This window comes from Dama dama, chromosome 30 (genome assembly GCF_033118175.1).
Source record: "Dama dama isolate Ldn47 chromosome 30, ASM3311817v1, whole genome shotgun sequence".
NCBI classification, from domain to species: Eukaryota; Metazoa; Chordata; class Mammalia; order Artiodactyla; family Cervidae; genus Dama; species Dama dama.
The window spans coordinates 39018634-39045578 of NC_083710.1; the positions used below are offsets into that span (position 1 = coordinate 39018634).

Sequence of the window (26945 nt, forward strand, 5' to 3'; positions counted from 1 at the left end):
ACGGGGTCGCAAAGAGTCGGACACGACTGAGCGACTTCACTTCACTTCAACGCAGCGGTGGCGCGAAGCCTCGGTTTATGTCTGTGTATTCTCCATTAGACGGAGGAGACGGAACAGACGGGGCCTTGCTGCTTGTGAAACATACAATGAAGTGCAAACGGCAGGTCTCTTGGTGCGCGTTAAAACCTGTCGAGTCTCTGCTGCCCCTGTCCTCGAGGACACGTGCTCAGCCCCGCAGCTCCTAGTTCGAGGCGGCCCTGCACGCGGCGCGGGGCCCAAGGGCCTCCCGGGAGCGCTCGTCTGCGCGTACGCGGACCGGGCAGGCTCGCAGCCCCGCCCACGACCACGGCCTCCCACCCCGCCCCGCGGGACTGCTGTGCTGGCGCGGACGCGTCCCCGCGCACGCTTCCGGCCTGGCGCCGCCTTGCGCACGCGCAGACGCAGTCGGCTGCCCGACCAGGCCCCGCGGCCTACGGAGCACGCGTGGACTCGAGCGGCGAGCCGGGTGAGCAGCCCGCGCCGGCTCCGCGGGACTCCGCTCGTCCGCGTCTCCCGACACGGCCAGGGTAGAGGCTCTGGTCCGCGGGGCCGGGCGGAAGGGGTTGGGAGGGGCTGCCGTCTCGGGTGTTCTCAGGGCGGCCGCCGGGCCGGGCCCGGGCGCGTGGAGCCGAGCTTCAGCGGGTGTCTCAGTGTGTGGAGTAAGGGCCGTCTCCAAGGCGTTGGGGGTAGGGTGGGGCGGCGTCCGGCGGCGCGGTTCCGGGAGGCGGGGCGGTTGTGGGGGCAGCCGGTGGGGGTGGGCCGTGTCCGTGTGGACACCGGGGGCGCGGGCGGCGTCGGTTCTGTGGAGGGTCATGGGGGAGCCTGCCGGCCACGGCCGCCGAGCCCGCGTCCCCGTAGAGGCCCGGATCCTGGAAATACGGACAATTTAGAGATCCACCCTCCGCAGGAATTTTTTTTTTTTTTCTTTGTCAGCCATGCAAGTAGTTTTCTTAAGCTGCCCTTCGGAATTATTTGCCATGAAGTTAAAGCCAACTGTTTTGTTTTCATGTTTTTATTTCTAAATAATTAGCTAACAGATTTCAGGTTGCAAATTGAAAGCCATTCTCCATCCGCAAATGCAGCTGTGGAAACATCCTTATGCATTCATATGTGTACATAGGAAAGTATGTGGACTCGCTCAGTTTTCCTTGCCCTTCAGCTCTTCCAGGCAGTGTCGTCATGCAGCTGGAATCAGGAACCAACTGTACCTGCAGTCTCGCAGGAGACGTTGGATTTTAATATTTGCTAAAGTGGTGTTGCTTGTTTTTTATCTTAGCGCTTGCTGTTGGCAGCTGCCAAGGCGTGTGTGTTGTTTTCCCCCACTCCCACGAGTAATCTGTGGCTCCTTCTCTGGCCAGTGAACATGATGGCGGGACTGGGAGATAATTTAGACTTTCTGCCCTTGACAGAGCTTCCTAAAAGGGAAGGAGAGAAAGCCACCCGCCTTTGCTTTACCTTGAATGAACGCACACTAGGCCATTAGGTAGGGATGCTCCCAGGAGATCGTAAGCGTTGTGAAGTAAGACCATCCTGAGCAAATGCTGATGGCCCCCCATCACCTCCGCTGAACTGGTGTGGTCTCTGGGAGACAGGAGGGCACCCTGGAAATACCTCAGATTTTCCACCGAGGCTCTGAATATGCACAGGCAGCTACTCAGTGTGACCATTTCACATTTATGCATGTGCTGCCTTGGAGTGTATGATCCAGTTTTCTCGGGGTGAAAGGTTTCATATTATCTGGGGTATTTGATCAGAGTAGCTTGAGTGAGTTGAAGAAATTACATTATCTACAAACATTATTTCCAAACCTACAGAAAGGGGTAAAGGTTTTTTAAATACAATTTTTAAGAATTATTTTAGCCTTGAGCGCAGTCTGTGTTTGTCTTTGTTCATGTTTGGCTGTGTCAGGGCTCAGTTGCTGCGTTTGGGATCTTGTGTCATATTTAGCTGCAGCATGGGATGTCTTAACTGCAACATGTGGGATCTAGTTCCCCAACCAAGGGTCAGACCTGGGCCCCCTGCATTGGGAGCACGGAGTCTTAGCCACTGGACCACTGGGGAAGTCCCAAAAGGGGGTAATTTTTTTGATAGGTATGTTCCTCACTGGAGCATATTAAGTTTACCTAAGATGTGTAAAGCTGTTCAAAGAAAATTGAACTGTCATCGTACTCGACAAATTCAGTTTGACCCAAAGCTGGCACAGTCAGAGATTTCTCCTGGACCTACTGTACTTCTCCATATTACTTACAGTCATAATTTGTGGTAATTTTCATTTTCTGTCTAAGAAGAGGACAAAGAGAAAAGATAGTCAAGGCTTTCCAAGATTCCTGAGACTTCTAAGCTGTCTTTTACTCTGACAATGACAGAGGATGGGAGAATGGCAGTATGTTTGTTGGCAGAATAATCACCTTGCTCAGACATTTTTAGGATTCCCTGTCTAGAGTAGTAACCTTTAGAGAGATCCTGAAGGAAAAGAAAAGATGATGTGTCTTGTGGGTGTCCCTGGAAGCTAGTAAGCATTTGGACAACCTCTCAGAAGGCACTTGGGTACACGTACTTTCATCACGTCCATACTTCTCCCCACAGTAGAAGCTCGGCCTTCCACTTAGGAAGGATTAATGTATATTTGGCTAACTGAACAAGACAGAATCTTTTCAGTGATAGCACATTTGATTCATTAGAGCTCATCTTCGCAAAAATGTGAAGTTAGAAGGACACCTTTTGGGGAGGAAACCAGCTTGTGACTGAGATGGAGGTGATCTTATCACCTCTCGATCCAGCTCTGCAGGGAGCTGTAGAAGTGGTGCTGGTGGAATGGCAAGCCTGTGAGTCCCCAGAGACTTGACTTTGAAAGGCAGTGTTCGTTGGGATGTGTAAGCGTCAGGTGCCCTGTCATCATTATGTGCATGTCATTCTGAACGTAAACCTGCCCCAGATGTCATATTCCATGATGAGAGTATCTGAACTCCTTGGTTCAGCCCTGCAGCTTTGCTGTCCTGTTACTGATGATTGTGAACAGTGCCCCTCATCGGAGCACTAAATCCACCCCCTTAGCAGTTCTGCTCCATTTCTCAGCAGCTTCTAGCACAAATGTGGGACCTTTGGACAGCCCTCGCCAGGGTCTGGTGCCCAGTCAGTGGGCAATCTCTTTTCCCTCCCAGACTGCAGTCACTTCTTAAAGAACTTGTGTTCCCATGTGTAGCTCTAAAGCAGGTGACTGCCTGGTGTGTAGCATCTAGAGCTGTTATTGTGTGGGTGATGCTGGAAAGGCTTGCAGTCTTCTCTTTTATCATGTATGCACACATACACATGCCAAAAGTTAAGGCTGTCAACTTTATATTTTAAGAAAAGTTTTTAATTAAGGAATATTGGTAGAGACCAATAAGTAAATTACACTTTTCTTTATTTTGAAGTAAAAGAGCTGAAGCAAGAAATAACTTATTAAGGAAATAACCTGATCATGAAAAGTATTTGTGTGAAGAAATACCATTTAAGTCAGTAGGGAGAGTCAGAGGGTCATGAGCAATACAAGAAGATGTGATTTTGCAAACTTTGTGGAAGAAAACATTTCCTTGTATTTTTCCTACTAAAAAACCCTATCTTATAACAAGTTGGTTACATGAGCGTGCATTTCTGAATCATTGATTAAAATCATTCGCTTATGATTTGAGTTGTGGGTTTTATAACTCTTCAGCTTCCCTGCCCTCATCTTTCTTTTTTTTTAAGGTGAATTATAAAACTTTAGAGTTTATAAGTACAGTATACTTTAAGTCATTCTTCTGTTAGCTGAGCTCACGTGTTTGGTCTTGGAGGGCCTGGCTTCCCTGCTGTTTGTGATCTTGTGGAGTCTGTACATTAGTGTCAGTGTCTGGCGACTCCTGTCCCTGTGATGTGCACAGATACTGCTTTAACTCCAAACACACTCTGCTTCTGGGCGGCCCTTGGTGGTCTGCAGTTGCTCACTCAGGGATGCCTAGTAGTGACATTAAAATATCCACTAGCTGTCTGATGGTATGTTAAGACTGCTTATCTGTTACAAGGGTGTTGGTTCTTTCAGCAGTTCTTTGGACATACTGTTCACTAGACCCCCTCTGGAAATGTCCCAGCCCCATCCTCAAGCAGGCAGGAACCTGTGTCCCGAGGCCACCTGTGTGGTTTCTTGTTGCATTGCTGCATCGGGGCCCCTGGGGCACGGTGACATGATCGTCAGATGCAGGCGGTGATCATCTTCTCCACTTTGCTTAGAAGAAACAGGCACTACTCTGCAGAGCAAGTTTTCAGGATTCTTTGGTTACATTTTTTAATCACTTCTCTTTCATGGTGAACAAATGTTTTCTGTTAAGCTACCTGAGAACACAAGAAAGAGATAATGCTTGTTTTAAGGGCCGTCCTGTCTATTTTACAAATTTTAAAGTGTGGTCAATATCTCCTCCCTGTACTTTACAAACAAGCCACCCGGGGATGCTTGGTACCCTTGCAAAGCTGATCCCATCCACAGATTCTGTCTGTTTATAGATGTGTATGGAGTCGGTGATGACAAGAAGGGTGACCTGGAAGTAATTCGGTTGCTTCCCAGAAAGCTGATGAGCCAGTCTCGTGGCATGTTTGATGCATGAGTCCCCTGTGTCATGACAGTTTCACCACAGTGTCAGTAAACAACCCATCTGCCTCATTTGAAACTGACTGGGAACAGTCCATGTCGGATGAGACATGTGTTAAGGTTGATTTGATCTGGTTAACAGATTGGACAAAATGATGTCTCTATAAAGAAGAATCACTTTTGACCAGATGCCAGAGGCTATGATACATGTAGATTTCCTTGGATTTCTTTTGGAAGTCAGCATTTACTTCTCCCACAGTGTTCTTTGGATTGTTTGTGATTTTGTAGATCCATGCCCTTTGAATATCTGTCACATGCAATCTCACATTGCCTGTTCTTGTCCTTCAGCATTTTCAGTGAGCATCATAATGACAGTAGAAAGCAACTGTCCTGTGGTTTGTTGATTCCTTAATTTTAATGGACCTTTACTAAAAATATTAAGTGTTGGAGCCGTTAAGGATCAACTGATAAATGAGAATTTCATATTTATGTTTCATGTAGAAGTCTGTCCAAATTCTTACTCTGTATCTTGTGGGGAGGGGGAACAAGGCAGGGATTTACCTTTTTTGCAAAAATATTTGAAAACATCTGATAGATTTTATATCCATCATTTATTAAAAAAACTTACATTTAAAGCATTAAAAAATTTTTTCCTGATTCTGAATCCTGAAATACAAGACCAGAATGAAGCCTCTTTGTACCTTGCAGATCACTTTGCAGTGTTCAACTCTTAGTCCTACACAAAAGCTAATAATCTCTCCCTTTATTTTTTCTTCTGGGACAGTGAGCATGGTTCACTTGAAGGTGTACCCTGTCTCTGTTGATACTTGCATTATGTTCATTTATTGTTTTTTTAACTTTGTCCATACTTTTTAGTTCTTTTAGCATATTTAGGACAGTTGAGGCCTTTGTCTAGCAGGTATGCTGTGTGGCCTTCGTCAGACATGGCTTCTGTAGGTTTACAGTTTTCTTTTCAGTGGGCCATACTTTGCTGTCTCTTTGTATGCTTTGTTCAGAGTGCTTTTGTTCATACTTTGTTCATAAAGTATGATTTTGTTCATACTTTGTTCAGAGTATGATTTTGTTCAAAGTGCTGGAAATCAGATTCTCCCCCTTCTCCAAGATTTGTTTTTTCTCTCATTCTGTTGTTATTGCAATTATTTTAGTCTGTTTTTGTGCTAAAGATCAGCCTGAGGAAGCTTAAGGTCTTTCTAAGCCTATACCTTTTCCTGGGCATGCACATGGACCTTCTAAATCCCTCCATGTTTGCGATTGCTGTTTATAACGGTCTGGTCCTTAAATGTGTGGCCCATGAAGGGGGCGGGGCAGTGGTAGCACATTAAATCCCCTCAGAATTGCTTCTGCTGGGGGTGTGGGGGTGGAGTGCTGCAGCAATGGTGCCTGCCTCTGCCTCCATGATCAGAAGTACCATCAGCAATCAAAATCCAGATTCCCATTATTTGAAGAACTGGGTCTTTATTGCCCACTTCCCTCCCACTGGTTACATAGAAGCTTCTCCTAGAGCTTTTGGAGTTGCGTTCTGAGACTCGAGCACATCTGTCTGCCTGGCATCTGTTCTTCTCAGGGCCGGAGGGGCTTACGTCTTCTCCGCAGCTTCGCTCTCAGGTGCACAGGAAAGTCATCTCTGCCCTCATACGCAGTAAAAACACTGTCCCCATTTTCTCCCTGCCTCCTTGTTCCTGCATGTGACCAGTCTTAGGTGGTCCTTCCCGCTGTGCTGTGACTTGGATTTCTAGAACTGGGAACAGCAAACTTTCCGTGGCATTGACCTTGCTGTGTCTTTGTCTTCACTCAGCTGTGTAAGTTAACCCCTGAGCACAAAACCTTCCTGAGGCAAGTGGGGATAGGAAGCCACTGCTGAGTTAAGGGCCCAAACTGACTGAAATTAACGACATTTTAAGTCTTCTCCTGGGAGTCGAAAACCTTTGAATAGACTAGTAATCCAAAGTAGTTTCATCAGATAGACTGTGTCAGTACAATTATCTCAGTATGGAGACAGTCTTCCCAGATCCTTCTAATAAGTTGATACACACTAACCATTCCTTCCCACCTTTAGATCCCACCTTGATGATGTCTACCTTCTGAACAGTCTCACCTCCCTGACCAGTTTATTTTGTGCTATGAGATCATAGATCTGTTAATCTGTGTTTTGTCTAAAAGTGATACAGTGATAGCTTGTTCAGTTGTGTCCAGCTCTTTGTGACCCCGTGGACTGCAGCATGCCAGGCTTCCCTGTCCCTCACTGTCCCAGAGTTTGCTCAAATTCATGTCCATTGATTCGGTGATGCCATCCAACCATCTCATCCTCTGTCGTCCCTCAATCTTTTACAGCATCAGGGTCTTTTCTAATGAGTCAGCCCTTTACATCTGGTGGCCAGAGTATTCAGCATCAGTCCATCTTACATCTGTGAAGGTGACATGTGACAAGTCAGCCAGAGCCAATCCTGCTCCCTGCACACAGCGTTCACCATGCTCATCGTTTCCTGTCACACTTCGTAGTGTTCTTTAATTATTGATCTCTTGTGGTCCCTTTGCTGCCAAGTAGATAGTCATATGAAGGTACTAAACTCGTGGTTGCCACAGATTCCATATTTCGGTGAGATGCTGCAACGTGAACAGTACTGAAGGTAATTGTTTCTGTTCCTGTTGTGTGCCAAGGCCGATTAGGTGGTTTGTCACTAGAAACTCATCTAATTCAGAACAACTCTATTAAGTAAGTTTTAACATTATCTCCATTTCATAGATGAGGAAATTAAGGCATAGAAGAGTTAAACACTTGCTTAAAGCTATGTGGTTAAGAAGTGGCAAAGCCATGATTTACGCTTAGGTAGTTCGGCTGCAGTTCTTGGCTCTTAATCCAGTATTATATTGTTTTTCTGAATGTCTAAATAATAGCAGAAATGCTTTTTCACAATCAGTATAAAAAATACCAAGTATCTGCTTCAGATAAGAGCTGTTTGTATAAAGTATTAGAACTTCTCCGTCTTGAGATGAGTCTGTGCAAAAATTATAGATCGTTTACAGTGAAAAACTCCAAACATTTAAGACTACAGCCTGCAGTAGGAAGTTTGTCGTGATGCACGACCCTATACTCACGTGTATTTTTTGCTAAAACATTTCATAGAGCACTACTGGCTTCTACTATAAGCCATACATGTACTTGGATACATTTTTTTCTGTTTTTAAAAAAGCTTATATTTTCCTATGTTGAATTCATACCTTAATGGAAATCATTGTACAGTGTGAAAAATGCAGGTAGAAAAATAGATGAGTCATGGGATTTATTCTAAGTTCTTTGAAAAAGATTTTTACTTGGGGAAGGCTCAAAGTGTTTAGAAGCCATTTCAGACACTTTTTGGTTACAGAATCAAGTCCATGGGTCTCTGCAGATAATATAATAAACATTTTAAAAATTATGTATTCCTTACTCCCAGTGGTAACCACTATCTTTAATCTTTAGTTTCTTATTAATTGCTTTTATCTCCATGTTTCTGAACTTCACTGAAATAGAATTATTGATACTATATGTATTCTGTAACTCTGTGATTTAACATATTCTTAAGATTGATTCTTGTTAGGATATATGGCTGTAGGGTTTTTTTTTCCCCCCGTGTGGTGAACTTCCACTAGGAGTAACAAGGACTAAATTTCCCCTCCCATCTGATAGAACTGAAAAAAAAAAAAAAGAAAAACAGGTAAAATATGTGGGGGAAAATGCCTTTGAAGATAACAGGAACCAGGCCACAAAGGTCAGTGGACCCTGAAAAAGGGAAATGAACAGACTGTGCCTGATGGTTATTCCATCTTACTGCCTGAGAGAGTTTTTAGGCTGCTATGCAGGGAAGGGAACCCAGGGACCACTCTGAGTCAAGGAAATACTGATAGATTTGGGGGAAGCCTCATGGGAAGCAGGCAGGGCAGAGTGAGTACCAGAGGAGGAGCTCCAGAGAACTGCGTTACAAGAAACGTTCGTTCAAGCAGAAGGAGAATGACAGGTGATGGCAGTATTAATACAAAATGAAGTGCAATGTAAGTGGTTACTGTGTAGGTAAATATAAAAGATTTTTTAACAGTGTGGTGTGTTTTAGTTCAGTTCAGTCACTCGGTCGTGTCTGACTCTGCAACCCCATGGACTGCAGCACTCCAGGCCTCCCTGTCCATCACCAGTTCCTGGAGTTTACTCAAACTCATGTCCATCGAGTCGGTGATGCCATCCACCCATCTCATCCTCTGTTGTCCCCTTCTCCTCCCGCCTTCAATCTTTCCCAGCATCAGGGTCTTTTCCAGTGAGTCAGTTCTTTGCATCAGGTGGCCAAAGTATTGGAGTTTCAGCATCAGTCCTTCCAATGAATATTCAGGACTGATTTCCTTTAGGATGGACTGGTTGGATCTCCTTGCAGTCCAAGGGACTCTCAAGAGTCTTCTCCAACACCACAGTTCAAAAAGCATCAATTCTTTAGTGCTCAGTTTTCTTTATAGTCCAACTCTCACATCCATGCATGACATGACTATTGGAAAAACTGTAGCCTTGACTAGATGGACCTTTGTTGGCAAAGTAATGTCTCTGCTTTTTAATATGCTGTCTAGGTTGGTTATAACTTTTCTTCCAAGGAACAAGTGTCTTTTAATTTCATGGCTGCATTCACCATCTGCAGTGATTTTGGAGCCCCCCCAGAATAAAGTCTATCACTGTTTCCGCTGTTTCCCCATCTATTTGCCATGAACTGATGGGACCAGATGCCGTGATCTTAAGTTTTCTGAATGTTGAGCTTTAAGCCAACTTTTTCACTCTCCTCTTTCACTTTCATCAAGAGGCTCTTTAGTTCTTTACTGTCTGCCATAAGGGTGGTGTCATCTGCATATCTGAGGTGGTTGATATTTCTCCCGGCAATCTTGATTCCAGCTTGTGCTTCATCCAGCCCAGCGTTTCTCATGATGTACTCTGCATATAAGTTAAATAGGTAGGGTGACAGTACACAGCCTTGACGAACTCTTTTCCTATTTGGAAACACTTTGTTGTTCCATGTCCAGTTCTAATTGTTGCTTCTTGACCCGCATACAGATTTCTTAGGAGGCAGGTCAGTTGGTCTAGTATTCCCATCTCTTGAAGAATTTTCCACAGTTTGTTGTGATCCACACAGTCAAAGGCTTTGGCATAGTCAATAAAGCAGAAGTAGATGTTTTTCTAGAACTCTCTTGCTTTTTCAGTGATCCAGCGGATGTTGGCAATTTGATCTCTGGTTCCTCTGCCTTTTCTAAATCCAGCTTAAACATCTGGAAGTTCACGGTTCATGTACTGTTGAAGCCTGGCTTGGAGAATTTGGAGCATTCCTTTGCTAGCATGTAAGATGAGTGCAATTGTGCGGTAGTTTGAACATTCTTTGGGATTGCCTGTCTTTGGGATTGGGATGAAAACTGACCTTTTCCAGTCCTGTGGCCACTGCTGAGTTCCAAATGTGCTGGCATACTGAGTGCAGCACTTTCACAGCATCATCTTTTAGGATTTGAAATAGCTCAGCTGGAATTCCATCACCTCCACTAGCTTTGTTCATAGTGATGCTTCCTAAGGCCCACCTGACTTCACATTCCAGGATGTCTGGCTCTAGGTGAGTGATCACACCATCGTGATTATCTGGGTCGTGAAGATCTTTTTTGTACAGTTCTTCTGTGTATTCTTGTCACCTCTTCTTAATATCTTCTGCTTCTGTTGGGTCCATACTGTTTCTGTCCTTTATTTTGCCCATCTTTGCATGAAAACTTCCTTGGTATCTCTGATTTTCTTGAAGACATCTCTAGTCTTTCCCATTCTGTTATTTTCCTCTATTTCTTTGCATTGATCACTGAGGAAGGCTTTTTTTAAATCTCTCCTTGCTATTCTTTGGAACTCTGCATTCAAATGGGTTTATCTTTCCTTTTGTCCTTTGTCTTTCACTTCTCTTTTCTCAGCTATTTGTAAGGCCTCCTCAGACAACCATTTTGCCTTTTTACATTTCTTTTCCTTGGGATGGTCTTGATCACTGCCTCCTGTACAGTGTCACAAACCTTCATCCATAGTTCTTCAGGCACTCACTGTCTATCAGATCTAATCCCGTGAATCTATTTGTCGCTTGCACTGTATAATCGTAAGGGATTTGATTTAGGTCATACCTGAATGGTCTAGTGGTTTTCCCTGCTTTCTTCAATTTAAGTCTGAATTTGGCAATAAGGAGTTTATGATCTGAGCCACAGTCAGCTCCCTGTCTTGTTTTTGCTGACTGTATAGAGCTTCTCCATCTTTGGTTGCAAAGAATATAATCAGTCTGAGTTTGGTATTGACCATCTGGTGATGTCCATGTGTAGAGTCGTCTCTTGTGTTGTTGGAAGAGGGTGTTTGCTATGACCAGTGCATTCTCTTGGCAAAACTCTGTTAGCCTTTGCCCTGCTTCATTACTCAAAGGCCAAATTTGCCTGTAATGTGTTTATTTTATATCAAATATAAAAATAAGATGTTGGACAATAGTAACACAAAGGCTTGGAGGAGAGAAATGGAAGTTATATACAAATTGTAAGGTTTTTGTATAACACAGGAAGTGGTGTAATGTTATTTGAATGTGTGCCATGATAGATATCCTGTAAACCTGTAATCCTTAAAGTAACTACTTACATAATAGTTACAGGTGGCAAGCCCGCAAAGGAGAAAAGGAAATGTTTTCATTGTGATATAGTGTCCTATTGTAGGAATATACAGCAGTATATTAGGTAACATCCAGGGAGTGGACACTTCAGTAGTTTTAGTTGTGGCCAGTACACATTCCCACTTTGAACGTATCTCCATGTCTATCTGTGTGAATCACAGGAGTTTCATATAGTTATATGATACAGAATTACTGAGTTTAAAGCAGAGGTAAGGTAATATTGTTATCCAAAATGTTTTCATCAGTTTACATTTCAGCAGCAAAGTAGGCAGTTTCTATTATTCTACACCCCCCCCCCCCCAAAACATTTGGTGTTACCTGTCTTTTCCATTGTAGTCAGTCTGGTAGGTATATAGTTATATCTCATTGTGATGGTAATTTGCATCCTCTCTCATCCCTTTTAATTTTCCTATCTCTTCCTCTCCCCCTCCTTTACCAATCCTTCACTTATCCCATCATAACACCTAGGAGCCTTAGGTCACCTTGACAATGACATTCACACATAAAAAGCTCTGATTCAGAGAGTCTACTGTGAATTATCTGCATGTGACCACTGGGGTACCAGGAGAAAGCAAAACATCTTTACAGATTTCATTCTGCAAGGAGTCATAAAAATGTGAAAAATTTTATTGTAAAATCTGTATACATAGAGAAAGCATGCATTTATTTTTTCAGCTGTAGTTCAGGGGAAAATCTCTGCAGACGTATGTATGCATGTGTTTGGCTGCGCCAGGCCTTTGTTAATGGCATGTGGCATCTCGTTCCCTGACCAGAGGTAGAACCGGGCCTTACACTGGGAGTGTGGGCTTGGGCACTGAACCACCTGGGAGGTTCCTGGTCTCAGAAATTTTAAATACCTGTTTTCCTTATACAACTCACTTCCAGTTTGGATCACTGCTGTGAGTTAATTTTTTTAAATTGTTTGATGGAAAGGAAAAACACACTCACATCACTTAGACTCATTCCCCACAGGTGTGAGATGAGTGACTCCGAAGACGAGGGCCCCCCCCAGCTTTCTTCCTACGCCCTCGCAGCTCTGCAGGAATTTTATGCTGAGCAGCAGCAGCACCACTCTGACCTCCGTGGTGACGACAAGTATAACATCGGGATAATAGAAGAGAACTGGGTAAGTGAACAAGCTCCGCGGACGTGTTGGCAGTGTGGAGCGTGTTCTGTAGCTAGTCCACTCTTGGTCTTTACCCCACCTAACAGCCCAGTTTGTCTCACTTGTCACTAGGAAGCTGATAGCCTGTTCAGTAGCTAAGACACTGGGAGTGCAGACTCTCCTCATTCTGACCCGGGCTACTTGGTGGTCAGAGGAGGGGACGTTTCAGATAGGGGAAGAGCGTTATCACCGTGTCCAACACAGACTGTACTTCTTTCTCGTAGACAGGTTCCTTCTGTCGGTTTTTACTGGAGCCCAGCATTCCTTGTGGGAAGGGATCATTGTAGTAATGGGGCAACTGTAGTAATGGGGGTGTTACAAACATGTAGTGAAAAATTGATGAAAGGGGTTTTTAAAGAAGATACTAATAGTTCCTGGTGCACAGTATGTATTTTAATTGTATTTCTATGGGCCAAATAAAAATAGGAATTTTTAAAAGTGAGTTGAGGAAAGCTAACCTAAACTGTATCGTAGAAATCTACCTTTTTTGAAGCATAGTTAGAGATAGATGAGGCTTGAAATTTCTTTGACTACCTTGATCATGGATCTGCCTCTCTTCATCACTTTGCATCTGGGAGGTGTGTGTGTGCAGTCTTTTACATTTTGTGTCAAGTTTAGATCTCTTTAAGTTATAAAGTTTATTTTATATAAAATTCATCATCTCTTTGAAACTGTGACAGAAATGTTTCTTTATATTTACTCTGAATGTTCCACCTACTCAGATGCCTCTAGTTTTCCTTCTTCATGTATTTATCTTTAGCTTGATGCTTTGAATAATAAATATTAGAAACCTGAAGTCCACCTTAAGGTAATCTTTTTGTCTTTTCCTTTTGCTTATTTAAATACTGTGTACTTTCTTTCTGATTCTGAAAGTAATCTATGGTTGGTGTAGAAGATAGGTAAAAACATGAATAAAAAAAACAAGTCATAATTTCACTACCTGAATTAACTAATTGTATATGTTTGGCACTTGTTTTGGTTTGTTCATAAAAATGAAGAAATCTCCCAGGAAGTTTGAAAGAATACATTATAAAACTAGAGGGCAAGTCCAGGAGGCATGTGTGAAACTTCTGGATGTAGGTGACTAAGAAGATTCTAGAACCTTCTGGAGAAAAGCATGTCACCTCCAGTGTCTCAGGACAGGTCACGTTGCACTTCTCAATAGCTTTATTAGAAACTAGGAAAAAAGTGAAGCACTGCCTTCAGTGTTTAGAGTGAAAATTTCATTCAGTCTAGGACTCTATGCCCAGCTGAGTTACCAATGAAATGTGAGGATAAAATCTTTTTTTTTTTCCTTTATTTATTTATTATTTCTGTGCGTTTGTCATACATTGATATGAATCAGCCATAGATTTACACGTATTCCCCATCCCGATCCCCCCTCCCACCTCCCTCTCCACCTGATTCTTCTGGGACTTCCCAGTGCACCAGGCCCGAGCACTTGTCTCATGCATCCCACCTGGGCTGGTGATCTGTTTCACCATAGATAATATACATGCTGTTCTTTCAAAACATCCCACCCTCACCTTCTCCCACAGAGTTCAAAAGTCTGCTCTGTACATCTATGTCTCTTTTTCTGTTTTGCATATAGGGTTGTCGTTACCATCTTTCTAAATTCCATATATATGTGTTAGTATGCTGTAATGTTCTTTATCTTTCTGGCTTACTTCACTCTGTATAATGGGCTCCAGTTTCATCCATCTCATTAGAACTGGTTCAAATGAATTCTTTTTAACGGCTGAGTAATATTCCATGGTGTATATGTACCACAGCTTCCTTATCCATTCATCTGCTGATGGGCATCTAGGTTGCTTCCATGTCCTGGCTATTATGAACAGTGCTGCGATGAACATTGGGGTGTACGTGTCTCTTTCAGATCTGGTTTCCTCAGTGTGTATGCCCAGAAGTGGTATTGCTGGGTCATATGGCAGTTCTATTTCCAGTTTTTAAAGAAATCTCCACACTGTTTTCCATAGCGGCTGTACTAGTTTGCATTCCCACCAACAGTGTAAGAGGGTTCCCTTTTCTCCACACCCTCTCCAGCATTTATTGCTTGTAGACTTTTTGATAGAAGCCATCCTGACTGGCGTGTAATGGTACCTCATTGTGGTTTTGATTTGCATTTCTCTGATAATGAGTGATGTTGAGCATCTTTTCATGTGTTGAGGATAAAAATCTTAAATGTATTAGACATGGTAAGTCTCACAACATTGACTTCCCATGCACCACTTTTCAGGAGCTACAGGATGATGTTGGGAGAATTAGGGATAGTTTCGAAGAACCCAAGCAAATGCAACAGTGGTTTGTTTATTAACTCTAGAAGAATAGGAGATGCCATACCAGAAGGAAGCACAGAATATACTGCATGGCCCAGCAGTGACACTGGCTGTTGATAGAGTTTATATTGGTAAGTAGATATGAATTAAAAGGACAAGTGTATGCCAGGTCTAATATAATTCACTCGTTCCTGTCACAGCAGCTGAGCCAGTTCTGGTACAGCCCGGAGACAGCCCTGCGCCTTGCTGAGGACGCCATAGCAGCTGCCGGGGAGGGCGGCAGGTGAGATACCAGGTTTGCTTCTCTTTTGCCTTTTAATCTAAAGTAATACTTTAAATGTCCTTCCTGGATGAGAGATGGTTCGTAAGAAGGTTCAACTGTAATCTACAAAACCTGTGGTTGATGATTTGAAGACCACAAGGAAGTAAGAATGGTTTCCTGTCACATCTAGGGGCACACTCAAAATGCTGTTCCGTATAAGTCATCTTAATCTGTTTCTTATTTTAACATTTTTCTAACCTGTTACTTTTATTCCCCTAGAATTGCTTTAAAAGAAAAAAAATCTTAATGTTTGATCTTTCTAAAATTTTAAGAATTACAGGTTTTGTTAGTTTGGTTTTTATTTCTATCAGAACTTTGTGTGCATATAAAGTCAAATGGACCTGAAAGACTTGTTGAAAAAAGTAATCCATTGTTAATTTTCCCCTTGTCCCCCCCTTGCCTTTCAGCTCTTCTACATCTTTAAGGCTGTTTATGTTGGCACTTGTTCATTTGTCACTCACAGACATCTCACCTTAAGAGACTAAGGATTTAGCTCCTTCATCCTCCACTGCACACGTCCTTACTGTCCACGCTCCCAGTAGTTCTACCCATTTTTTTTTTTTTTATGGTTGGACTTGTTGGTAATACTTTGTTGAGGCTTTTGCTTCTACATACTTCCCTGGTGGCTCGGCTGGTAAAGAATCTGCCGGCAATGCGGGAGACCTGGGTTTGATCCCTGAGTTGGGAAGATTCCCTGTAGAAGGGAAAGGCTACCCACTCCAGTACTTTGGCCTGGAGATCCCCATGGAGAAGTCCATGGGGTCACAAAGAGTTGGCCATGACTCAGCAACTTTGAGTGATAATTAATTTGAAATTTCCTTTTTTATTCCCTTGGTTTGGGTTTCATATTAGTAGCTTCATAAAATGACCTGGGAAGTGTTACTGTATTTGTTTTCTGGAAGTGATTGTGTAGAATTGGTGTTAGTTATATCCTGTCTTGGTTAAATAGGGTTTATACATCCATATCACTAATCCTCAAATTCTCCCCAGTGGCGTAAATGTCAATCAACGAACTCACACATATTTCAACTCCTTGAAAAAATACCCCCCCCGCCCCACCCCACCCCGACTTTGCCATCTCTTCTGTCTGGACTGGTTGATGTCCAGCTCTGTTCTTGGTGTTTCCCTCCACCATCTACCAAGTGTCCTCTTATCTCTCTCGTTTTGATCTTCCTGTATCCAGTATCCCAGTCCTTAGTTCACAGCTTTATCCTGGTTGGGTAAATCCTTCAACACTTTTCACTAGAGGGAAAATTTTAAAACCTGTCTGAAAATATTTTTATTCTACCCATTCTCTTGATGTGTTAGTTATTGAGAAATACAGTGCCGTTCTGATTTCTTATGCGAAACCTGTTTTTCCCGTCCCTGGCCCCTGCTGGCTTAGGGTTTTCTCCTGATCCCCAGTGTTCTGTGTGTCCTGGTATGGTGCTTTCATCTGTTGAACGGGGTGGAAGCCTTTCTGGTCTCATAACTCGGGTCCTCCAGTTTGGGAAAATTGTCTTTTTTTTTTTCTATTCTTATCTTTACCTGATTCATTTTTCTTTCTGTCCTTTTCACATATTTTGTCTTACCTGACCTTCTGGGAAAATTCAACTTTATTTTTGAAAATTTCCACTGAGTTTGCCATTTCTGCTGTCACGTACTTTATCACCTGTAATTTCTTAGGTCTCTGGATATTTATCATGGTATCTTGTTCATCCTTCTGAGGATATCACATTACAGGATTTCTTCTCTTCGAAGTCTGACTCCAGCATGCCTCTTGTGTTTTATTAATATTTTGGCTGTAGTACATGCTGACTCTTCTGAGTTGTCTGCTGACCCTCTGCTGTGTGCTCCTAGTTGAGGTGGGCATGCTAAGGCTGGAAGCTCTGATACTTGGGCAGGCTTTCTCTTTGGTGTTTGCAGTTGGCTGCTGTGGATCAGCTGTTTTCCCGGGAATGCCTGGTCAGTATATCCAGGCTTTTTCTTGTGGGTTGGTAAAAGCCCCAGAAAGAGTGAACTTCCGTCCGGGGAGTCACGCATCTCGTTGACCTCATTCCAGGAGGCACATAGGTCAGGGGTCCCAACATCTGGTGGGTTTAATGTGATCCTTGCCATTCCACACGGCCCTTCACCACTAGCTGTGCCCCCACCCCCATCCGGAGAACATCCTTCCCGTTTTCTCCCACAGTGTGGCGGCTTGGCACAGAGATGAGAATCCTGGGAAGTTTCCTCTTCGATAGACCTTCCAAAAACAGTCCCCCTGCCGCCCCTTCACCCCTACTTCTTGAGTTACCTGGTTTTCAGCTTCCTGAGCTGCAGGTGCTTTGGTGTCGGCGAGGCCCTCTCTCAGCTTTCCTGGCTGCCAGTTTGGGACTTGGCTCCCTTGGGCCTGCAGAGTCAGAAACCACCCAGCCCACACCCTTGCCTGTCAGCTTCCTGAGTGTGTTTCCTTTGTCTTCCCTCATTGTCTTGCTGTTGGAGGTTTCTTTCTCATGATTTATTTGCTTTGAAGAAGCAAATCTAAATGAATGTGTTCCCTCTGCATCTTTATCTGAAAGTCCTAAGGCTTTCTTTTTCTTTATATATTAAATATATGAATATCACAAAATAACTTGAAAATATTTAGTTTGAGGCTTAAAAGTATTTGAAATAAATGTTAAAAGAGACCAACAGGAAAATAATAGGTAAATTCAGGTCATGGGCTGCGTAACTCTTGTACCTAATGTTTCACATTTTTTACTATGAAAAGTACATTTCATACTTAAAAATTATGAGTTGTAGATCTGTAAACACCACACTCCTCCCAAAATTCACTGCTGTTATTAGTTTGTAGTGTTGTTTTAAGAAAATCTGAATGCACGCCATACTTTTTTAGTGAAGTGGTTATTCGCTGCTATAACACTATCACAAAGCTCGTTCATGAGTTGGGTCTCTGTCCCAGAATAGCGTGTGTGAGCGCCCCCAGCGTCTACCAGAAGCTGAGAGAGCGGCACAGAGACGATGTCTCCGTCTGCATCTTTGAGTACGACCGCAGGTTTGCCGTATACGGAGAGGACTTTGTCTACTATGACTACAAGAGCCCTGTGGACTTACCTGAGAGGATCGCCACACACAGCTTTGACATTGTCGTAGCAGATCCCCCCTATCTCTCGGAGGAATGTCTTAGGAAAATGTCGGAAACCATCAAGCTCCTGACCCGGGGCAAGATCCTGCTGTGCACAGGTGGGTGCTGGCTGACCACACACACCCTGTGACCTCATTCCACTTAACTCCCTGCACCCTGGGGCTGAGGTGCTGCTGCCTCTCGGGGCCTGTTGAGAATTCTGTGGCACAATGCCCAGGAAGTGGGGTTTGGCATGGGGTGAGGGCACCAGGAGTGCTACCTGTACTCAGCAGTGTCAGTTCTAGTAACATGTCTGACTCAGCCTCTCCAGCTGATAAAAGAAATTTGCAACCTCTGGGGTTAAACTGGATGTCAGAGGTTACAGAGTGAGTCATTAGGTTCAGTTTACCAGAACAGAAGACATTCTCACTGGTGAGGGGAATTATCCTGGTGTTTCAAAACGAAAACATGAACTGTAGGTCCCCTTACTTCCAGGCCTGCAGCCCCTTGCTCCCCATGGTGCAGTAGGTCCTAAGGAGGGGCTGGAAGGAGAAGAGCATTCATCAGCCAGAGGCTGGTACGAATGTATCAGTATGAGTTTGCACAATTCGATATTATTGAGAAAGGGGCCTCTGAGTCCAAGTTGGAAAAGTTTTTAGTAAAATTATCTTTTGTTACTTTGTAGAATATAAGCAATTTTTAAAGTTTCTAAGTATCTCAGCTTTGTAGAGGTAGAAAAAAGTAGGAACTTCGCAAAAATGTTGGAGGAAGTAAAAGGATAGAAAGCAGTGACCTTCCCCCTATTGCTAAGTGGAACTGTCAGCTCACCGTTCCTCGCCCCAGCCAGCGTGGCGCTGAGGCTTGTCTGGTGGTTCTCTTCAGGTGCTGTCATGGAGGAGGCGGCAGCAAAACTGCTTGGAGTGAAGATGTGCAAGTTTATTCCAGAACACACTCGCACCCTGGGAAACGAGTTTCGATGTTTTGTGAATTATGACTCTGAGCTGGACCGTGATCTGTCATTGCAGCTCCCAGGGCAGGAAGGACCCAAGTGACATTTCCCCTCTGAAAAACTACCACCTCCCCAGTCCTCATTTTCGAGATTAAAGACATCATGATTTCCTTAGGATGTCCCTGGAGCTCAGGGTGCTTTTGCCGACTTGAGTCTGTGGAATTATATCTGGAAGAACTTTTAGACCCCATCTAGTCTGCTCTCCTCACTTGACACAGGTAAAGAGCAGTATGTAGTGACCAGCCAAGATCTCAGCCCCTGGCTCTAACAGCCAAGGGATTTGTAGTTGAGGACACAGTTTGTGTTCAGAAGAGGGAGGGCACGTGCTCAGTAAATATTTGTTAAATGAATTCCATTCAGAGAAAAAGTGCAAATAAAGGTTACCTTTCTGGATCTTGGCAAGGAAAGTCAGTTCTTCCATTGGGAATGTGCTGCCTTTAACAGCTAAGGTGAGCTAAACTGATGAACACGGTTAATGGAACTGCAGTATTTCCACATGCAATCCATTTACTCTTTGTCCAGTGCTCTGATGTTTGCACTAGTTATATTTGCAGAGTGGCTGGAAAATGTTACACAGTAGTAGCGATGATTGAAATAATTACCCAAGGTTTGAAAGGCAGTTTTTCTTTTTGTGTAGTTCTTTTTCTTTGACCTGAACCCTTCTGAAAGGTTCAGATATACCACCACTAGTCTAATCTTATGTTGTTATTTCCAGAGGTTGAGCAGGGAAGTAACATTTGCCCCAAGCTGTATAGAACCACCCACAGCTATCAGTTTCAGTTCTGAATTTTTATTTGGAAAATATGAATTTTGCTCAGCAATGTTTTTCATGTACAACCTCTGTCAATATATAATACAAACTGGAAGTTCTCAGTAAAGCTTCCATTCAGATCAAACCAAGGCTGATTTTAAGTGGGGAAGAGAGCACATAAACAGGCTGACTTCACAGTTGCTCTTAAAAACTTCAACCATAAAATTAAGATAAGACCTTAATAAACATCATTTCCTCTAAGAACTAGTTGAGCCTATCAAAGCGGAGTCCAGAGAGAAAACCACAGGCAGCATGCCCTTCACCTACCTACAGGTGTTACATAAATCGAGTTAAGAAGGTCTCACATTTACAGATAGTTCTGGTCTTTAGCTGCAGTGCTAGAAGAGGCTCCACTCTTGGCGTTCTGGAAACTGTTAAGTCTGCGCACTTAATAGCTCCTGAAGCCCTTAAACTAGCCAGATACCTGGGAATTGGCACAGATCTCACATACCACGTGCTGACCTCACTGCCTCTTGTCCATAAACTGGCCCCTGACTTTGAAAAGTAAAAAACTTTCTCCCTGTATAAACCTGTGGAGATTTATATCCTCATGAATAAAGTGAGACTGGGGTGAGCTGAGCTGCCCATTGGGAGGGCAGGTCCTGTCCAGCCGTGTCCACTGGTGACCAACTGAAGCAAGAGTCGGCCTACCTGAACTTCTAAAAATTCCTGCTGAGGAAGTGAAAACAATGTTTATAAAATGTTTACAGATCAGGTAAAAACAATATACTTGCTCAAAACGGCAAGTATGAAAATATTTTGTTCCTGCCCCTATTGAAAAAATAGCTGAATAAACGGTTTACTCTACTTTTTAAAAAAGACTGCAAGCATCCGTCTGTCCTCTGAGACTCGCCCCTCCCTTGGTCCTGGGGGCGAGGCGGGCCACCCCGCTCAGTCCCCATCACCTTCCGGCCGCCCTGTGTGCCTGCTCAAGAGGAAATCCGGGGCGGCCCACCACGCGGTCCAGTCCGGTCTGGTCCAGTCCACCGCTGGGCACGTTTCCTCGGGCCCGGGGTCCCGGGTGGGCGGTCAGGGCCGGGCCGACTTGTCCAGGCTGGAGTTGGCGGCATCCACATCCTTCTCCGGCCCGGGCACGCAGGTGCAGCCCACGGGCACGGTGACGTACTCCTCGACGTAGACAGCGCGACCACCCGCGCAGCCTGGGGTCCGGCGCAGGACCACCGCGGGCACGAGCACTGGGGCGCTGCGCAGGCGCACGTCCTCCTCCCCATGTGGCCCGGTCAGGCAGCCCCGGCACAGGCAGTAGGCCTCGGGCAGGTACCGCGGGAAGCGGCCGGGGTCGTAGGAGATCCTGCGGGGAGAGGGCGGCGCTGGGGCCCGGGCCATGCTCCCTGAACCGCGCCCAGAGTCTACTGCACACCCCGAAAAGGGAGATGCCCCTTCTCAGCCCGGAGCCTGCAGCTCCTCCAAGGGTCCTGTGGCCTCCCACCCCGAGCCACCAGACCCGTTCAGGAGGCCCAGACCCAGGTCCTTCTGTCCATCAAGGTCCACGCACCCCCTGTCTGCGGGAAGGGGCTTAGTGACACGGGGAGTGGGGTGGGCAGGCCGGGACCTGGAAAGTGAAGGAGACCCTGACCACTCCATGACCTAAACCTGACCACTCCATGTTCCTCCAAGTCACCCTACTTTCTGGTCAGACGCCAAAATCCAAGCGTCAGCGCCCACGATGGGCCTGCAGCTGTGGGCGGACTCTGACCCCACCTCCCTGAAACCAGGAGGTCACTGGTGGGGGCCAGCACTCCTCCCTAACGTCCCCCACGTCACAAGGTTGCCATGACCCCAGACTCTCATCGCTGTTCATCTGCCCTCTTGTAGAAACGAGCCCTTGTGACCCTGAAGTCTCAAGAGTCACAGCTGTGACTGCTGACCTCATGGGGGACACACTATGCCGGTCACGCCTGGGAAGGCCCTAGAATGCTAGCCCCACGGGAGCACAGGACAGAAATAAACCAAAGGAGATCAGCCCAAGGGGACCTCTGTGGACTGGTCTTCCCTGGCCTGCAGTGCCTGGGACTGCTGGGCAGCAGCTGAATTAAGAAGTGTCCAACTAAGAAGGATCTTCACACAACCAGTTATGGAAGCACAGATGCGGGAAGGCACGTGATGAGTGATAGGGTGGGGAGGCAGAACCTGACCAGCTGTCAGCGTTGGAGGAAGGAGACCATGTCAGCCAGGCTAACTGCCCACAGCCGGGGGGGCAGCCATGGCCCCTGACTTGAAGGAAGGCCCATGGCTCGCTTCCTCCTTTGGGTCCAGCATCTTTAGACACTGATTGAGCAGATGACAGAGCAGGAAGACCCAGAAATGGCATCTTGGCAGCAAGTCCACCTGATAACGCTGCGTACAAGCCACTTATACAGCAGGAAAGAACTAGGACGGTCTGTGTGGGGTGATCTGTGGCTCCAAGGAAGGAGGGGGTGCTTAAACTCAGGGGCCACGCACCTGCCCCCAAGCACCCCAGTGCCCAGAGGGACATGTCCGAGTCCTTGGCCACCACATGGATGTGGGGATAAGGTCAGGAAAGGTCAGGTGACCAAGACAGGCGTCACAATGGAGAGGGAGAGCCAACTCAGGTGTGGACCTCCAGCAATTCCCTTCTCATTGCTGTGGAGGGTGGCAGCAGAAATCTGTCGAGATGAACAGGAGGAGGGCAGCAGAGCCAGTCAGCCAGCACCCCGTGTGCCCCAGGACCTCAGATCACACCAAGCCTGTCCAGCGTGCACACACAGGGCTGACAACATGTTACGGGATTTTCATCACTTATGGTCAGTCCTGTCTTTGCAAGAGCTTTACCTTTCCAGCTCTCCACCCCCTGAACCGCCTCATTCCCATCCTTCAGTGAGGGCACAGCCTCCCCGGAACCCCTGCAGGCAGGGGTGGGGGTCATGTCAGGAAGAACCCCAGCTCCTCAGCTTCGCCTTCAAAGGCCTCCACAACCTGCTGCTGCCGCCTGTCTCCCCGAGCTTGGGCAGGCTCCCCGGCCCCACAGTGGGACACCTGTTGGGGGCCACAGCTGAGCTTTTGCTCAAGGTGAACTCTCCCCAAAACCAATCTCATTTCTTAAGGTCCAATGCAAGTCAGTATCTTAAGAGTTTTCAGATTGCCTTAGTCAAAATTAACCTTCACTTTCCCCATATTCCTGTAACACTTGGGGCCTCTCAGACAGAACTGCACCTTTTCCTTACCTTCCCCTGGGAGGGAAAGGTAAGGGCTGCATCTGTCCTCCCCTCTTGCTCCAGAAAGCCCACCCAGTGCCTGCACAGCAGATGGTGAGAGGGTGGGTCTGACTCTGGACCCCTCAGCTTCCTGTCATTCACAACTTAGCATTAGAAGGACAAGGAATTTATTATAATATCTCCACTCACATTCAACAAACACCTGAGTGCCAGGGATGTTTCAGGCAGTAGGAATACAGATGAAATAATACAGTCATCGGTCATCCAAGGACTCACCCTCTCCGGGATAAATGTACAAAGAAACAGTTAACCCAGCCATGGCAGCACGGGCGACTTCCTGGCAAAGTGGAGCCGGGGTGGACTGGTCCAGATGGAGGGGAGGAAGGGCCTCTGGGCAGAGGTCAGAGCCTAGACTCAGGACCACGTCAGTTAGGAGGTGCCACCCAGGATAACTGGTGCGGCTGGAGTCCTCTGGAGGGTCTGACCCTGAAGGCAGCAGGATGTTACAGGAAGAAGTGACCCAGTCTCGTGGAGTTTAGATCCCTCAGGGTACAAAGTGGAAGACAGTCTGGAGCCCAGGAGGGATCCTGGCTGAGAGGGAGACTTTTACATTATTAGCACATGAATAGTAGCTAAATAAGATCATTCATGGAAGTGCATATAGAGAGAAACTCAACAGGTTTCATTCCAAGAGGGAAAAGAGGCAGGGGAACTAAATATTAAAAGAGCCTTGAGAAACCATCAGCAAAATGAAAAGGCAGCCCACCGAACAGGAGAAAGTATTTGCAAATCATATACAAGGGGGTAATACACAACACACACAAGAGTAACTCAATACCAGGAAATAAAAATGCGGTTTACAAATGGGCACAAGACCTAAACAGACATTTTCCCAAAGAAGGCATATAGATGTCCAACAGGCACATGGACAGATGTTCACCATCACTAATTAGAGAAATGCAAATTAAAACCACAATGAGATGTCACCTACATCTGGAAGAAGAATAGCGGTCATCAGAAAGACAAGAAATAACTATTGCTGAGGACACAGAGGAAAGAGAACCTTCATGTACTCTTGGTGGGAGTGTAAATTGGTGCAGACACTGTGGAAAATAATACGGAGATTCCTCAAAAAAGTAACAATAGAACTACTATATAATAGAGCAATTCCACTGCTGGGTATTTATCCAATGCAAACAAAACACCACCTTCAAAGACATATGATCACTGCAGCACTATTTACAACAGCCAAGATATGGAAACAACAAATGGATGAATGGATAGAGAAGATGTGGTATACATACAATGGAATATCATTCAGCCATGATAAAGAATGAAATCTTGCCATATGCAACATGGATAGAACTTGAAGGCATTATGCTAAGTGAAGTAAGTCAGAGAGAGGAAGATACACACTGTGTGATCTCACTTATATGTGAAATCTAAACAAAAAACAACACAATCATAGATACAGAGAACTGACCAGTGTTTGCCAGGGCAGGGAGTAGAGGGTGGGCAAAATGGCACAGGGAGTCCACAGCACAAACTTCTGGTTATAAATTGTGGGGATGTACAGTACAGCATGAGGACTAGTTAACAATGCTGTGTGCATATTTGAGAGCTAATAAGAGAGTAAACTCTTAGGACTCCCTTCAACAGCCAGGAGATCAAACCAGTTAACCCTAAAGGAAAGTGAAAGTTGCTCAGTTGAGTCCAGTGGAATTCTCCAGGCCAGAATACTGGAGTGGCCTAGAGGAAAACATAGACAAAACACTCTCTGACATAAATCATAGCAGGATCCTCTATGACCCACCTCCCAGCAAATAAAAACAAAAATAAACAAATGGGACCTAATTAAACTTAAAAGCTTTTGCACAACAAAGGAAACTATAAGCAAGGTGAAAAGACAGCCTTCAGAATGGGAGAAAATAAGCAGCTCATGCAGCTCAATACCAGAAAAATAAATGACCCAATCAAAAAATGGGCCAAAGAACTAAACAGACATTTCTCCAAAGAAGACATACAGATGGCTAACAAACACATGGAAAGATGCTCAACATCACTCATTAGCAGAGAAATGCAAATCAAAACCTCAATGAGGTACCATCTCACGCCAGTCAGAATGGCTGCTATCAAAAAGTCTACAAACAATATATGCTGGAGAGGGTGCAGAGAAAAGGGACCCTCTTACACTGTTGGTGGGAATGCAAACTAGTACAGCCACTATGGAGAACAGTGTGGAGATTCCTTAAAAAACTGGAAATAGAACTGCCATACGATCCAGCAATCCCACTGCTGGGCGTACACACTGAGGAAACCAGAATTGAAAGAGACATGTGTACCCCAATGTTCATCGCAGCACTGTTTACAATCGCTAGGACATAGAAGCAACCTAGATGTCCATCAGCAGACAAATGGATAAGAAAGCTGTGGTACATATACACAATGGAATATTACTCAGCTATTAAAAAGAATTTATCAGTTCTAATGAGGTGGACGAAACTGGAGCCTATTATACAGAGTGAAATAAGTCAGAAAGAAAAACACCAATACAGTATATGAACACATATATATGGAATTTAGAAAGATGGTAAAGATGACCCTATATTCAAGAAAGCAAAAGAGACACAGACTTTTGGACTCTGTGGGAGAAGGCGAAGGTGGGATGATTTGAGAGAACAGCACTGAAACATGTATATTACCATATGTGAAACAGATCGCCAGTCCAGGTTTGATGCATGAGACAGGGTGCTCAGGACTGGTGCGCTGGGACAACCCTGAGGGATGGGATGGGGAGGGAGGTGGGAGGGGGGTTCAGGATGGGAGACACATATACACCCATGGCTGATCCATGTCAGTGTATGGCAAAAACCACTACAATATTGTAATGTAATTAGCCTCCAATTAAAATAAATAAATTGAAAAAAACACTGGTGTGGGTAGCCTTTCCCTTCGCCAGGGAATCTTCCCAACCCAGGGATCAAAACCAGGTCTCCCACATCGCAGGTGGACTCTTTACCAGCTGAGCCACAAGGGAAGCCCAAAAACACTGGAGTGGGTAGCCTATCCCTTTTCCAGCAGATCCAGGAATTGAACCGGGATCTCCTGCATTGCAGGTGGATTCTTTACCAACTGAACTACTAGGGAAGCCATCCTAAAGGAAATCAACCCTAAATATTCATTGGAAGGACTGATACCGAAGCTCTAGCCCTTTGGCCAGCTTATGGGAAGAGCCAACTCATTGGAAAAGACCCTGATGCTGGATAAGACTGAAGGGAGGAGGAGGAGGAGGAGGAGGAGGCAACAGAGGATGAGATGGTTGGATACCATCAACAACTCAATGGACATGAGTTTGAGCAAACTCTAGGAGATAGTGATTTATTGTGGTGATCATTTTGTTATATATGCAGATATTAAGTCATTATACCGTACAACTGTAACTAACACAACCTGTCAATTATATCTCAACAAACTAAGAGCCTGAGCAGAGATACTAAGTGCCAGAGCATTGCTGACCTGGTTTACACCTCCAGATCAGGTGCAGTGAGGAACTGAGTCCCAATTAACAAGTGTTTTCATTTGGATGAGAAATTATATGATTGCTTAAAAAAACATCAAACCCTTAGAGAGGGACATTCAACAAAACAACACTCCAGCATTGTTTCAAAGTGTCACAGAGTGCCACAATAGATAAAGGATGGAGGGACCATCACAGACTGAGGGCCCTGAGCTGCCCCTAGGCTGGA

General features: G+C 45.0%; 2 protein-coding genes across 5 annotated transcripts in view; one reads left to right on the forward strand and one right to left on the reverse strand.

Annotated features, from left to right (window-relative positions):
- The first annotated feature begins 398 nt into the window (after nt 1-398).
- Nucleotides 399-19306, forward strand: EEF1AKMT1 (EEF1A lysine methyltransferase 1). 3 transcript variants are annotated; one of them, XM_061133133.1, is made up of 5 exons: nt 399-505; nt 12307-12460; nt 14976-15058; nt 18021-18301; nt 19065-19306. In XM_061133133.1, the coding sequence occupies exons 2-5, from the start codon at nt 12314-12316 to the stop codon at nt 19232-19234; spliced, it is 681 nt and encodes a 226-aa protein (XP_060989116.1). In that variant the 5' UTR covers nt 399-505; nt 12307-12313; the 3' UTR covers nt 19235-19306. The 3 variants fall into 3 exon arrangements, with proteins under 3 accessions (XP_060989116.1, XP_060989117.1, XP_060989115.1); XM_061133134.1 differs by having other exon boundaries at nt 431-566; XM_061133132.1 differs by lacking the exon at nt 399-505 and adding an exon at nt 586-725.
- Nucleotides 19307-19965: 659 nt separating this feature from the next.
- Nucleotides 19966-26945, reverse strand: part of IL17D (interleukin 17D) — a 35264-nt gene continuing 28284 nt past the window's right edge. For both annotated transcript variants that reach the window (XM_061133135.1, XM_061133136.1), the window contains one exon: nt 19966-21314. In XM_061133135.1, coding sequence (XP_060989118.1) covers nt 21032-21314 — 283 coding nt within the window. In that variant the 3' untranslated portion in view covers nt 19966-21031. The remainder of the gene's footprint in view (nt 21315-26945) is intronic.